This window comes from Antennarius striatus, chromosome 10, assembly GCF_040054535.1.
Source record: "Antennarius striatus isolate MH-2024 chromosome 10, ASM4005453v1, whole genome shotgun sequence".
In the NCBI taxonomy this organism is placed as follows: Eukaryota; Metazoa; Chordata; class Actinopteri; order Lophiiformes; family Antennariidae; genus Antennarius; species Antennarius striatus.
Genome location: NC_090785.1, coordinates 2,830,335 through 2,845,786, shown reverse-complemented (window position 1 = coordinate 2,845,786; position 15,452 = coordinate 2,830,335). Strand labels below are relative to the sequence as shown.

The 15,452-nt window shown below is 42.5% G+C and overlaps 2 protein-coding genes across 6 annotated transcripts in view; both read left to right on the top strand.

Moving 5' to 3' along the window:
• Positions 1-3,142, top strand: part of ldb2a (LIM domain binding 2a) — a 66,360-nt gene extending 63,218 nt beyond the window's left edge. For all 5 annotated transcript variants that reach the window (XM_068325597.1, XM_068325600.1, XM_068325599.1 and 2 more), the window contains one exon: positions 1,245-3,142. In XM_068325597.1, the coding sequence (XP_068181698.1) occupies positions 1,245-1,475 (231 nt within the window). In that variant the 3' untranslated portion in view covers positions 1,476-3,142. The remainder of the gene's footprint in view (positions 1-1,244) is intronic.
• Positions 3,143-5,484: 2,342 nt separating this feature from the next.
• On the top strand, positions 5,485-15,080 carry tapt1a (transmembrane anterior posterior transformation 1a). Its single transcript, XM_068326190.1, has 14 exons — positions 5,485-5,681; positions 6,968-7,098; positions 7,789-7,907; positions 9,373-9,535; positions 9,620-9,755; positions 9,837-9,934; positions 10,132-10,201; positions 11,060-11,140; positions 11,454-11,563; positions 11,670-11,729; positions 11,815-11,883; positions 11,957-12,033; positions 12,332-12,489; positions 12,965-15,080. The coding sequence occupies exons 1-14, from the start codon at positions 5,492-5,494 to the stop codon at positions 13,243-13,245; spliced, it is 1,743 nt and encodes a 580-aa protein (XP_068182291.1). The 5' UTR covers positions 5,485-5,491; the 3' UTR covers positions 13,246-15,080.
• The last annotated feature ends 372 nt before the right edge of the window (positions 15,081-15,452 follow it).

The following is a 15,452-nucleotide window of genomic DNA, read 5'->3' as shown; positions in this document are numbered from 1 at the left end:
AGTAAAGATAATCGTGGGTTTTGCGTGCCGACGCGTGTGCGTGCGCGCGTTCTTCTGTGCGTCACGGAGGAGGAGGCCGAGGAGATCTCCGGAGCCGAGCGGCGTTTGACGCACATGGTCAGTGAAGCGTGTGCTCCATTTAAATGAACGGTTTCTTCCCAGGTTGGAATTGGAAAAGCGGTGTGTGTGCGTGTGCGCGCGCGCGTGTGTGTGTGTGTGTGTGTTTGGGGGGGCGGGGGACACGTGGGGCCACACACGGCACGCACACTGAAGTTCATCCGTGATTCCACGCGTATTGATCAGTGTTGAAATCCACAAAGTGCACTCCAGTGATTATTTGTCATTAGAGTATGATTTACTTTCCTCATGAATCGAGGAGGGAGGGGGGGGGCTTCTATTGTGTGTGTCTGTGAGTGTGTGTTTGTGTGTGGGGGGGGTCCCGAGACACAGAATTAAATAAGCATGCGCGGCGCATCCTCTCGTTAGGATTCCTTCACATCACAGTTCCAGATAGCTGCAACACCCCACCCCCCCACCCACACACACACACACACACACACACACACACACACACACACACACACACACACACACACACACACACACTCCTCCCCCACGGTCCGCTGCTAGAACACCGTCTTTGTGAAATATGTCGTACATGATGAGTATTGATTGGGGGACAGGTAGGGAATCCGTGTTCCCCATGATGGGAGGGTTGAGTTTGTGCAGGGGGGACATGGATAGATATGCACTCTCAGCTGGAACACACACACACACACACACACACACACACACAGCAGCGACTGTATAGACATCAGCTGCTTGTAAATGTTTGTCTTTATGACCTGCAGTATTTATAACCCTCCTTTTTAATAAGCTGCTGATTAAATTCTGCCGTGTGACAACATGGATATTAATCTATTGAAGGTGGTGCAAATGTTATAAGTCTATTTTGAGCGGGTGTGTGTTCAGAATTAGATGCTAGTTAGTAATCTCCAGACCTTAATAATAAAGCTGCTCCTGCACAAAACTACAAAACACATCTCGGCTTCCTGTGTGAGAGAGGATTCCGACTGGAAACCAGTTTCAGAAGTGAGCTAGAGGCTGGAAAAAATCTTCCAACTCGAAGCCGTCATTCAAATTTTGAATAACATGAAATATAAATTGAAATAACAGAAAAGTAGATATCTCAAATATGTTGTGAAATTCCTCTTTCCGTCTCTTCCCTCCTTTTCTCTCTCCAGGACGTGATGGTGGTGGGCGAGCCGACCCTGATGGGCGGCGAATTCGGGGACGAGGATGAGCGTCTGATCACCCGTCTGGAGAACACGCAGTACGACGCCACCAACGGCCTGGACGACGAGGACGACTTCAACAGCTCCCCGGCTCTGGGCAACAACGCCCCGTGGAGCAGCAAGCCCCCCGCCGCTCAGGACAGCAAGCCTGAGAGCACGGCGCCGCAGCCCTCGCAGTAAATCAGAATAAAGACGAAGAAGAAAGCAAAGGAATGGTTGGTTCCATGTGGACTAGACTTTGTAATTTCTCTCCTTCCCGTGACGGAAGTGTTTCTACACCTCATAATATTGTACTGAATCAGAATCCCCACTACAAGCTCGCCATTGGCACGTCCAGCCCAGTTATTCTGGATATTTCTTCTTCTCTGAATCCCCAACATCCTGGAGAAAACAGCGCCGCACAGCAATACCTACACGTCGAAGGGACAGCAAACCGATACGAGCAACCGTCACGTGAAAATATCGAGCCATCTTGGGTGTCGCATTGGGAAAATTTGTGGATCAGATTCTCTGCCTTGGACCCTCAGATACAAAAGTTCTCGCTTGGCGGAATACTACAGCTGTGATTGGATGACCTGTGGGGGTCACGAGTGGCGAGGACTAAAGAAGAAACCCAACAAAACGTCTCAAAGATGGCGGAAGAGGCGAGATGTTTTCTAACCCGTCGGACACCAGTGAAACATCCAGGCAGTTGCGTTTTTATTTGAAATTGGGTCGGCTGAAGGTTTCTGCCATCGCTGGTTATTTCCATTTCCAATTAAGAAGGGAATAAAAGTTCTTCTTCTGCTGCGGACTCCTTTTTCAGAACGAAGGAAAATCACATCCCAGGATTGTTTTTTTCCGCTTTACTGCAGTCGTCACAGATTGTGATTTCATGCAAACCACTTTGATTGTGTTCGTAGTCTATTGGTATTTTTGCTTTTTTTTTTTGTTTTGCTTTTTTTTTTTCTCTCGGAATCCTTTGCAATCACGTCGTAATTTTGCCGATCAGTATGTGAACTTTTGCCGACATGCATTGATGCATTAATGGGTTTTTTTCCCTTCTTGAAAATTGGACTTCTTTCCCTTTAACGACCTACTCCCAAACTGATACTAAAGCCTTTTTCCTGCATGATTTTATAAGATTTTTATTTCGTTTGATATATGTACTTTTTAAAAAAAGCATCAGTCGGATTTTCTTTCGGATCCATCAGTTTGGGAACACTGTCACAAGGTTTGTAGCTCTGTAAATAGAGGTGGAGTCTATTTTGTCCACTGTAAATCAGCCACTGAAACCAGTTTGGATATGGCAGCTGTTTTGTTTTGTGCAGGAGGTTGAGATTTCTGCAGGGTGGTTTGGATGGACGTTGATTTTCTTCTGATTCCCCGGAGTTTCCCCATCCTCTTTTTAGCTAGTGCAGAACCAAAGCCACAGAGTTTAAAAATAAACGGTCACATAATCACATTTCTTGTACATTCTGTGACACGGGAGGAAAAAGATATTACAATTTTTAAAGCGACGCACAGGTAAAATCCCATCCACCCCGCAGAAACAGCTTGAGATCCCTGTATTTGTGTTCACAACTGTTCTTTAATCTTTAATTGAATTGATATTATATCCCTGATCTCTTTTGTTGGACTTTTGTTTGAAAACGGGCAAGAAAACGACAGATGTCTTTATACAATTGGATCTTATGGGTATTTATTTGTGCATTTGTAAGGAAGCTAACACATTTCTAAATATGTTTGAGCCTAGTATAATTAGACACCATTTGTACATTATATAGCAGAGGTGTTCAGTGTCATATCTGATGTCTGGTATGTATGCTTTACCATTATGTGTGCCAATAAACTGTGCTTAAAAAGGAGTTGAACTCGGTTTGGTTGTGTGCATCAGATTTCCCTGCAGCATCTGTTCATTTGGGTGTTTTTTATTTTTATGTAAGTTAATGTGATGAGTCTTTAAGAGGTTTGGCTGACAAAAAAGAAGTCTCCATTCCTATAAATTTCCAAAGAAATAATTTTCCTGAGATCCCAAACTGATTTGAAAAGACCACTTAAAATCTTCGCTTTAGCATCTTAGCATTCCCATCAGACAGAGGTGCACACTCGGCATGGTATCCCTGCTACAAGAGAACTCCTGTCTGCATGTGTCGGTGCTCTCAAGAAGAATTTCAGTGTAGAACTGGAACCAAGGGTGGCACTTGACGCAACTTGAACAAAGATCTCCTCTCTGATGCAACTCTGTTCCAGGTTCTTCTGATGATTTCAAAGTCTTGTTCCTCTCGTTTGCCGATACACAAGCCTTCCTCAGATGTTTTAGCTTAGAGGCTAATGTAAAGATTTCAGTCTTAATAATCTGCAAAGGCAGCGAAAATCTGATGAACTAGGGCCGCTGTTGTACACGACTTCTTTTTGAGTCCGTGTGCCAACCATCTTGACACATCCTTCTTTTTCTAATCAGTTTTGTAATGGAGCATGGTGGAGTGCAGCTCTTCTTCATGTGTCTCCCTGTTGAACAACTTGAGCAGACATGTAGTCACAAACTGGACACTGGAGGCCTGCAATCGTCCAGATCACCACTAAAAACTAAGGGGTTGTTGCTTGGATCGTACCCCACCCCTTAAAAAAAAGATGAAGTAACCTAGAGAAAAGAGATAGCGATCAATATATATCAGAGTGCAATGCAATCAAAGGTTATGTTTTAAACATGATCACAAACATGCTCAACTGTGAGTTATTATGTCGTTTTATCTCAAACTCTTGATGATAGATTTATGCAGCATATTTGTAATCACTTAGCAGCTTAAGGTAATAGTTACTTAAAAAATCAATGGAAAACATTAACATTAAATTATCCAGATAGATATATATTATGTACAGCTAGATAAATTAGGCAATTGACGTAAAAGTAATTGGTGCTTTCTGCTGCTTTTATTTTAATCTAGTAATTTTGAGGTTTGGACAATAAGCTGGAAAGTGGATATTGTTTAAATGTTGCTTTGGCTCAAGGTAATCAAATAATGGAAAACATATTCTGCTAATTAATTAATAGTGAAAATGAGTTGCAGAAAAATCCACATTATGCCTCAAACTGTTATGTCAGTGAAATCTTATTTTTTATCATTAATATAAGAGTAAAAATAGTCTAATTATTTTATATGTAGTATTACATACAATAATTCAATATGTAAAATGTTAAATGTAATAGAAACATATTCCCCAGGGTTGTTTTTCCACAGTGGATCTGATTTTAACAAGCATATTTCACACTCAAGTAACATTAAATTTTTTTAGCAGAGTGTAACAATTTTCCAATCAAAGTCAGCAGAGTAAAATCTCGAACATGGGCAAGTCTACTGCTGAGGAGAATTCTACAGCTATGTTTGAGGCTCGATGCTGTTGTTGGGTAAATTAAACCTCCAGGAAGATTTGATGGATCTTTAGCGACACCAGGTGGTAGAGAGTGAGTACTGCAATATATGAAATTATACCGGTTGCAGATAAGTTTTCTTCCCAACAGTCATCAGTGTTATTGTTAATACTTTTTTAATTTTAAAAAAACATTTTTGTTTGTTTGCTAACAAACATCAAATGATTAGTCTCGATTTCTTTAAACTGGTATTTTTCTAAAATGTTCACATTATTGATATTGTGTATTAATAAGAGTAGAAGTGTCTAATTATGAGGTGTCTGGAGACAGGTAAGAACAAGAATCCCAGCTTAGATTTTTGCCTCCTTGGCCCTGCTCCGGGTAAGCGGTTAAAGATGGATAGATGGATGGATAAGAGTATAAAACTGAGGTTTTTCCACACTTGTTTCCCATGAAACAAATTTAAACGACACATTACATTTGAAATTTTAAAATTATATTTGTTGGTTTTATCAACATAATATAAACAAGTTCTTCTAGGGGTTAAATGATTTTACTGTACTTCCACGAAGTAAAACAAATTTCCACTTCTTCTCAACTTTTGGATTTGTAAATTAATTAATCTTATTAAACGCCGTCACGCAGTTTGAATGTCATGTGAACCTTGATTGCTTTTACGTCAAAGAAAAAAAAATAAAAGTTATGTTTTTAAAAAATCTAACAAAAGTGACCAACTTGACTAATGATAGAGGAACCTTTAAAAAACTCTTTTTTGTCGCTGTTTACATCCACTCGATGACGTCAACAGGGCGACGCGGTAGCAGTCACGGCAACCAAAGTAAAGATGGCGGACGTGTCTGGAACGCAGCTGTCAGAGGGAAAAGAAACAGAAATTGCGCCGAATAAAAGACATAAACGGTGTTGGGATGATTTTAAAAAATCAGGAAATATCGATATAACCCCGGAACTACCGGAAACGTTGGGGTTTTACGATTTCAGTGTTGTTAAGAAGGAGCAGCGGGAGCAACCAGCAGGTAACGTCAAACGGGTTCCCGTTATTCACGTAAATTCCTTTACATTTTTAGATTCGCTAGCTTGGTAACGTTACTGTGCTTGGCTGTTTCATTTGGTTAATGTAATGTTTTATCGACAGTCACAATTATTTTGAATTTATTTAAAGTTTTTAAAGCTCCTAAAGTGATAAATTGCGTTTCTAAAGCTGAGTCGTGACGTCTTAATAAAAAAATGATAACATGGCTTAGCTTAATTAACCATGTAGCTCACCGTTAGCTGTCCCGCTCCAGTGACGTCACTCCATATTAGATTTGTATTTATCGATAGTCACCAATTATTTTGAATCTGTCCAAGTTGTTAAAATGAATGGAGGTAAAATTGACTAAAGTTAGTCTCCATGTCTGTTTTAAATCACCCTGGAAATGACTCGCATAGCTCCAGGTACCGGTTACCGATTCTGGCCCGTTTCCAGAAAGGATGCGCATGTTTGGAATCTGATTCATTATTTTTATCGATAATTGTGATGTTCAAGAACAACTTAAAAGACCAAGACAACATGTTCTTTTCCAGGACTTCAGTAATTGCTCATTATGGAGCCATGAAGTGATCGTGGCAACTTGACATCATTAGTGTTGTCATTAATTTGACTTATAAACACATCTGGACCTGCCCAGGGTCATTTTTTCCCTTCAGACCAGTTATGCAAAATATTTGATGTCAGGTAAACACTACTGAATAAATATTGCACTACATGAAGTAGAAATACTTCAACTAAAAATTGGCAAATTTGCCCAAGAGTGGAAAGGTTATACATTATTGCTTCTACTACATATTCTTAAGTCTTTATTCTTGTAACGGCTAACTCCTTGTAATGTGAGCAGGCTTGCAATGCGTGTTATTGAACCTCAGCTTGATGTGTGACTTCAATGGAACTGATGCAAAGTGTTCTTAAATATACTGTGGATTATATTTGTCTTCATTTTACTTTTTTTTTTCTAACAGGTTCACACCAGTTCAGGTCAGGAAAAACCTAGAGACAATAAGGAAGCAGACTGAGACCCTTCATTCTAAATATATTCAGCTACGAGTGTGTAAAAAGCATTTGTTTATGTATAGACAAAAGTTGAACAACATTTTTGCTGAGAAGTTAGAAGTCTAAATACATTTCATGTTCTTGATGTATCCATTGGTGAGTTCAGAGTATTGTCAACCCCTGGTTTTTTCTCTCTTTTACTGCAGAGGCGTCAGTTTGTCACGGTTTCAAACAATGGCATTGTGGTAACCTGGTGCTGCTCTGTTGTTCCAGATCCATCGTTGACACATTTCATCGCTGCAGAGCTCACCAGAGGATACTTCCTGGAACACAATGAGGCCAAATACACCCAGCGCAGAGAGAGGGTATACGCATGCATGCGGGTTCCCAAGGAGCTGGAGAAGGTAGTGCGAAAGTCATGTTGTCAGTCAGGCCTGGACCTGATGATCCACCTGCAGAATATCCCCTAATCCAATCTGATTGGTCAATTAAAGGATTAACTCAATGCTTTGTAAAATATTTTTGGTACAGGTAAAAGCTGAGTAGGCAACAGGAAGTGTTGGACTGCACATCTCTCCAAATAGAGCATTCATATGTGGCTGGGAACGTTGATACTGTAGCAGGTTGCCACAGATAAATGATTTGCTCCCAACAGATTAATTTGTCAACGTGACTGAATATTTTTTTTAACCATGTATTTTCCTTTCAGTTAATGATTCTTTTTTTGTTTAAAGTGGAACAATGAAAATACTTTCAGTGATAAAAACAACCGTCAGTTGCATTGTCAAGTACACACACAAAGCTTTGTAACGGTTTGGTCATTTGATCTTAGTAAAATATCTTCATGTGTCTGGTTGTGGCTGCAGCTCCATCATACTGTAGTTGCTGATGTCGGCCACCAGATGGCAGTGTCGTGTGGACCATCTGAACTCTCAGGATGATGTTCACCATTTCAGTTACACCTGTTAATAATAATCAATAAATATCTTATTCCTAAGAGATACTAGTTGAATTTAATCTGACTGTTTCTCTTCCTGACTTCACAGTTGACGGTTGCAGCGTGTATTTTTGTTTTTTTGTTGTTTTTTTCCCAGCTCATGCTCTTTGGCTTCTTCCTGTGTCTGGACGCCTTCTTGTACATCTTCACCCTGCTGCCCCTCAGGGTGTTACTGGCCGTGCTCCGGCTCCTCACCCTGCCATGCTGTGGCTTCAGGTAAATGCTTAAACCCACATCTAAGCTTGTCTGGTGGATGTTCAATCTCTAACCAAGATTGTATTTTCTTCCTTTATTTACACGTGGAAGGCTTTTATTCTATTGGTTTGGGAAATATTGAAACCATAATGAGTCATTTTTGAAGGGTAGAACAACTAAAAGCTCATAGAAAATTGAAAAACCCTGCCGGCCTGCAGGACGCTGCTTCCTCCTGCTTGACACACCTTCTGTCTGACTGTCTCCTTGCCTTCCTGCCCCTGCAGGGTACACACATGCCCCTACTGTAGGAGAAGCAGGTAGGCTCCCAAAAGCCTGTGGAGGCTTCACAAATGTCATCACTGTCCTGGTGGTCTCCACGTCCATTCTCCAGTTCCCACCTCATTTCCGTCGTGTTCCATTCTCCCAGTCAGAGCTGCCATGTTGGTTCCTCATTAGTCCGAATTTAGGTTTTTGCATGGTCCCCATCATCATCATCATCGTCATCACCATCGTCATCACAGTCACATTCTTGTTAGTGAGGCTGCTCCTCAGGTTTAAACTGCAGGGATGCTGGCTGTACGACCCTTGTGGAACCGTCATTGGTTTTAGTTGTGTTGTTCAAGGACATCTGCTGAGAGTTGTGGAAGGTAGAAAATCATGTTTGTCTTATCCTAAACAGAAATTCCCAGCTGCTCTCCAGAAGCTGAGCTTCTCCCTGTTGTTCACTTTTATTTTTCAAGAATTTCCTGATTCATGCTTTCATTTTATTTCCAGGTGCTTCATGCTGACTGTCAGGTCAGTGCTGTGTGAAGCACACTTAGCAACAGCTGCTTTAAATGCACTTGAGCAGACATAGTAATCCGTCTGTCTGAGATTTAAAAAAACAAAACAAATGCCTGACAGGCAGCTTTGCCTCCAGAGACACGTGTGGACAAGCTTGAAGCAGGGACATCATGCTGTGCAGTGCTCAGAGCTGTGAAGTCGCATGAAGCCCATGTGTGTCCATATGAGCTTCACCATCATCCCTGTCATAGTACATCCCAAATAATCACCCCTATTTACTTGGCAGCTCTCCTCTAAACATGCTTCCCAGCCTCCATTGCAAACCTTTGGTGTTTATGAAACATTTCAGACATGTTTTTACCCCTGAAAGACCTGTGCTGCTGTTCTTCCATTGTTCATTCATTTTGCTCACACAACAGCATGTTAAGCACTTCTGTCCAAAATGCTGCTCATGCTGGCAACAGAATTGGAAGATCTCCTGAGATAGATACGTCTGAGTTATTTTGTAGGTGTGTTTTTTGTCCGGTTGGTAGTAAAGATCTCATCTTAGCTGCAGATGAACTGAATAAAACAGGTATTTTTTATCAGCAGGAGATAAAACACCTTCAGGCCTTGCGTTGTCGCTGCAGAAATGATACCATGCAGTTGTAGTAGTTGTGTCTGCATATTCAACACAAGTCCATCTGTGTGTGTTTGTTGTCAGCGCGTCTCGACTGCTACAGCCAGCGCAGGTTTGCGACATGTTGAAGGGCCTGATCCTGGTGCTGTGCTTCTCCATGATGCATTACGTCGATTACTCCATGATGTACCACCTGATCAGGGGCCAGTCCGTCATCAAACTCTACCTCATCTACAACATGTTGGAGGTATCGAACATTTGAAACCCTCACATGTGGGAGTAAAAACCATCACATATCTTTTTTTAAAATCCCCTGTCGTCTTTCTTTAAGGTGGCCGATCGCCTCTTTTCCTCCTTTGGTCAAGATATCCTGGATGCTCTCTACTGGACTGCCACTGAACCCAAGGAGCGCAAAAGAGACAACATTGGAGTCATTCCTCACTTCCTCATGGCCGTGTCTTACGTCTGTATCCTGAGCCGAGCTTCCAGACTGTTAGATGTGTTTAAAAAATTCTGTTTTCAATTTTCCTGAAAGCATTTTTCATCAGTCCTCCACGCCAATCTAGTCATGATCCAAGCCTCCACCCTCAACGTGGCCTTCAACTCCCACAACAAGTCCCTGCTCACCATAATGATGTCCAACAATGTCAGTGGACACACACACACACACACACGCACACACACTGACACCAAACACACATCCTCTCTAGAAATGAAGTGCTCACAAACCTCCTTTACTTGCATGCAAATATGTATAAAATCTGGCTGATTAATAATGAAACACCACTGATGTGCTTCCTGGATTCTAAATGTTGCTCACCGGTTTGTTTCTCTTCTACACAGTTTGTGGAGATCAAAGGAAATGTGTTCAAGAAAGTGGAAAAGAACAACCTGTTCCAGATGTCCAACAGCGGTACGATCCTCATCGTCATTTCACAAATCTTGTTTTAATGTACAGTATTTTCCACACATAAGGCACACTGGAGCATAAGGCGCACCTTCAACAAATGACATCCTAAAACAAATTCCTGGATTATAAAGCGCACCTTCAATGAATGGCCTATTTTACAACAGTTTTCACCAGAATTGGGCGCACATAGAATAGTAACTACTGTAGTAGCTGTGGTTGCATTATGTCTACTAGATTGATCTGCACTAAAGGGATTCCATCCACGACTCTGCAGCCTTTTCTCAAATTTCCAGAACCAAATCACTGCTAGCTAAGGGTGTCTGGCATGGTACAATTGACTCGTAAAGGTGGTTGACACCTGAAACAGCAGGTAACTGTGGGGGGGGGGGGTCAGCTTCGACCAAATATGCAACAACGTGGGGGTTGAAGTTATAGCTGAGAGCAGGGAACTCATCTCAACTCATCTTCAATGAATGGCCTATTTTAAAGCTTTTTTCATATATAAGGCACACTGGATTATAAGGCGCACTGTCGGTTTTTGATCAAATTAAAAGCATTTAGTGCGGTAAATACTGTACTTAAAGACACAAATACACAATAATACACACAAAAAACAGTTCTTGTTTCCTGTGCATCACATCACTCATGACATTAGTGGCACAGACAGGGGTGTAAATGATGCACTTCCTCACAGCTTTTGTCTTTAACCGCTAGTTTATGGACGTAAATGCTTTCCAGTACTGTTATTTAGAATGCGTTTAATAATCCACCCCTTAAACCCACCTTCAATGCAGATATCATTCATATGATATTTAAACGTTGATGCTTCTTTACGCTTCTTTCCTCCATTTAATCGTGCAGATATCAAGGAGCGTTTCACCAGCTATGTCCTCCTGCTCATCGTCTGCCTCAGAAACCTGGAGCAGTTCGAATGGAAACCAGGTAAATGTTTAGCAACAGGACAGGAAGCCTGATGGTCAGAGTTAAACGTTTAAAATTCACCACAATGTGCCCGACAGCTTTGGGTCCCCCACTGCACCCCCCTCAAAGATGAAACAAAAGCTGTTTTTGTACCAGATGCCCCAAAGTCATGTGACTTTATACTTTATGCCTCCTTTATAGTATTTAAGGGGATTCTAGCGTTCACTATCTGTAATCGTGTTTCCAGACCCGATTCTGTTCCATATCTATTGACGTGGGAAAACGGTTCTGGTGTAAAAGAACAAAGAGACAAACTGCTTCTTTGCCCCTGCAGACTACATGTGGGTGTTGTTCCCTAATGTCTTCTTGGTGATCGTCTCTGAGGTTGCTGTCGACGTCATCAAACACACTTTCATCACTAAATTCAACGACTTGCCTTCAGCGGTAAGGACCCTAACCTGGAATTAGCTACTTAGATTGGCACAATCACAAAACTGTGATGGTCTTTCTTTGGCGAGGCTCGTTGGTTAATCCTGTCTTTCTCCCCCAGGTTTACACTGACTACAGAGCCAGGCTGGCATTCAATCTCATCAGCAGCCGACAGAAGAACGTAAGAACCTGTCTCTCATTACTCTGCTGACACAAACAGCCAATCAGTGACGTTCTGTAACGTGTGCTTGTCTGTGACTGTGAAGGCTTGCACCGACTACAGTGACTCAGTGGCCCGGAGGATCGGCTTCATCCCTCTGCCTGCAGCCATTCTGGTGAGATCGCTGTGTTTTAACGCTGCACCGCAGTTGGTCAGTCGCTTCATTCCGCCGGTTGTGTTTTTAACAGGTAATCAGGGTGGTGATGAGCTCGGTGAAGGTGCAGGGAGCGCTTTCATACACCTGTGTGTTCCTGTTTTATCTCGGGTAAGTAAGCGTGAAAGAGTTTCTGTTCCGGCGATCAAAAGCCGACTGCTTCTGATCGCCAGAACAGATTCAGTCGAGACGTGACCCTGTTCAAGATGGCTCCATGATAATCCAGCAGTTGCGGCAGGGATGTGAAGAAGCTGCTCGCTTCTGACTGACAGAATATTGCACCCCCTTGACTTTTATTCTCTTCAGAAATACCAAAATAAACATTCTTTTTATCCCTAAATTCTTCACATTCACAAACTTGGTAAACTCACTATAACTTAGCATTATGTGACGGTTTCTCTCTCTTCAGGCTACTCTCCCTTAAAGTGTTAAACAGTATCGTTCTGTTGGGGAAGTCGTACGTTTACGTCCAGCGGGCCAACATGGAGGACGACCTGTTCGGGACGCCTCCGTCCTCCTCCAAGAAGAACTTCAACACCGAGCCGGACCGACATCCCACACCTCCAGGTAAACCTCCCAACACAAAGCTGGTCAGATCCTCAGAATCACGCTGACGTGTTTGGTCGTGACTCTGACGCTGAAAGTCACATTTGAGGCAGTTTGTCGACTCCTGCAGACAGACGGTTTTGTCAGCAGTCGGCTGATGGACACATCCACCGCGTAATGATGCTGACGTCAGACCTGTGATCTTTCAGCCGGGTCTAGGTCCGTGTTTGGGTCAAAAGCAGACCATTAATGAGATTGTATAAAACAACTAAAACAACACTGAGAAAAAGCTTTTGATGGTAAAATAATTTATGTACAGATATATAACCACATTCAGCCTCAACATTTGACAAGAAAGGCTGAACTTTTTTGCTTCTTCGGTAGCGAATCAAGTGTGTGTGTGTTTTCATGGTTTCAGGCCTCCACAGAATTGATTTCAGAGATTTCGATCTGGTTCAGTTTGTCGGATGTTTCATTTGTCTGCCGTTCTTTACAGATGTGTCTGAGGTGGAGGAGATTACTGCCACACACTGCACCCCACCTTCCTCCTCCTCCTCCCCGTCCTCTGTGACCACCCAGCCCACTCCCAGGACCGACTTGTTCCCAATGACTCCTCAAGAATCTTCTCCTGAGCCCGATTCCGAACCACCGACGACGCCTCTCTCCAAAGAAGAGGAAGGAGAGGCTGGAGAAGCGTCGGAGCTGAGGCTCCGGACTCCCAACAAAGACCTGCTGGAGGTCGACCGCTTCACAATCTGTGGGAACCGCATCGACTGAGCATCGCCGGCGGCGGATGCAGCGATTAACCACTCAGGAAAGAGCCTCCAGCTCTCCTGGCCGACAGCAAGCGAACGTATCGACCGACGGCAGAGGTCCAAAAACTTTTTTTTAACGCGGACGGACGATCCTGCTGCTGCTGTCGAAACCCGGGACGTTTCAGCTGGCTTCTAATCAGTAGGAGGCAGGATGTGGTAACAAAACATCAACTGTGTGTGTGTTTGAGTGTGTGTTTGGAGGTGTTAGAAGGGTTCAGTTTGTGGGTGTGTGTTGGTGTGAAAGCGTATGTGTGACAGCACGTGAGCACTTGTTGTCTGAGCAGCTCGGGATCAGAAGGAGAGAAATTTCCCAGTTTGCTCAGCAACCAGGAAAGCAAAGTTTCAGTCTTTGGCTTTCTAACAAGAGGCTGAATCACAATTTACTGCTTCGGGGGTTTACGTTTCCCTCAAGGAAACCTCATTTTTTTAAAATGTGCTAGTGCCATCCAACATTCTGTCACACCTTTCGCCAAGGCTAGACCTGGGATTGATGACGTTCAACTCGTTTTCTTTGACCTTTTCACAACCTGCACAAACGCGTTCACACAGGTCACAAGGGGTCGTAGATAGTTGGTGCTTTGTTTTAACCAGACCCCAAAATAACACATTTCTGTTCGTGCCAATGATTTGCTTCTTGTTCCATTAAACGAGGCCGCCGTTCTCAACAGTTTTGAATGACGCTCGGAATTCTGTTGATCTGGATGCGACTGAGAACGTTAACGTTTTCCTAGCACATTATATAACATCTATTAGACAAGACTTCATCTGACGCTTTTTTTTTTTTTCCAAGTGCAGGTACTATTTAGCAAAATGTTACTTTTCCCATCCTATCTTTAAAAACACATTTCACATTTCCACACAATCCTTATACCAAACCTTCATTTTTTTGTGTCTTTGAGAATGTTTGCACTGAAGGACCGTATTGTCTTAAACACAATGTTGTAACGCACGTAACGTTTTTTCACCCGACTCCAGAAGAATGCTCTAACGTTTACATCGTCGACGACAGAAGCAATATTTAAAGAAACATTTCCATTTTCTCCAGGAGTGTTTTACAATTTGTGACGCTGACTTCTTGAAATCATTTCCAAGATCTCATCTTCCATTTGCCAAATGTGCGCGTGTGTGTGTATGTGTGTGTGTGTGTGTGTGTGTGTGTGTTGTGTCTGTGTTCCAGCCATGCCAAATATCGAATCTCCATGGTACGGCAACAGGAATGTGCATCGAGTGTCGAGTCGCTAAACAATGACACGGTTTTAAAAAAGAAACTCTGAAATTTAAATATTTGTTTGCGGCGCACTGGTCTGATCATTTACAACTTATTTATTATTAAATGCATCCTACTTACTGCCATGTGTACGGCTGGGGAGGGATGTAAACCCATTTTATTTAAAGCAGAAGATGTATATAATGTAAAAATATTTTATGTGTGACAAAGAGGTGTTTTATGACGTTCTTTAAAATTGTAGGAAGGAATTTCCGATGGTTGTGATGCGTTTATATGTCCACTGATTGAAATCCGACCATCGGCCCTTCAGTCATGTGTGGGTTTTGGGGTTTTTTGGTCAAATGTCTCATCTCCCCCGAGCCTGACTGGTCCGGTCGGTCTGCAGGACTCCGGCTGGAACCAGCTGAGCTCACCTGAGCTAATGGAGATGAGGCTGAAGTGTTCTTATACGAGCTGCAGCCGTCCGGTTCACTGCCTGCTTTTTTCACTTTGAGTTGGAGTACTTATTTAAATCCTACCTCGATCTGGAGTGAAGATTTCTGGATTAATAAAAGTTTGTTTTTTCTTAATTCTTTTTCCTTGTAACTGAACAACATCCACTGGTGTCATGATGCAGATCTATCATGTAGGGGAGATTTCCACACATTCAGCAGATTAAGGACGTGATTGTGCAGGGAGGCAGAAACAGTGTCCAACTTTTTTGCTTCTCCACCAATCACGTTTTTCCCCCCTCGGGGCTGAAATCAGGTATCCTCTGGAGGGGGGTCAAAGGTCAACAGGACAAAGGCTAGTTGTTGGCACAAATGAGAAGATAAAGTTTCAATTTGATGCAATATTTCGACAAAATTTCAGTATGATCAGATGATGGTGATGAAAGTCTTCAAATAATCATCACAGTCATGTTCTGTAGTTCTACAGAACAGGATGTGGTATAATTCTGC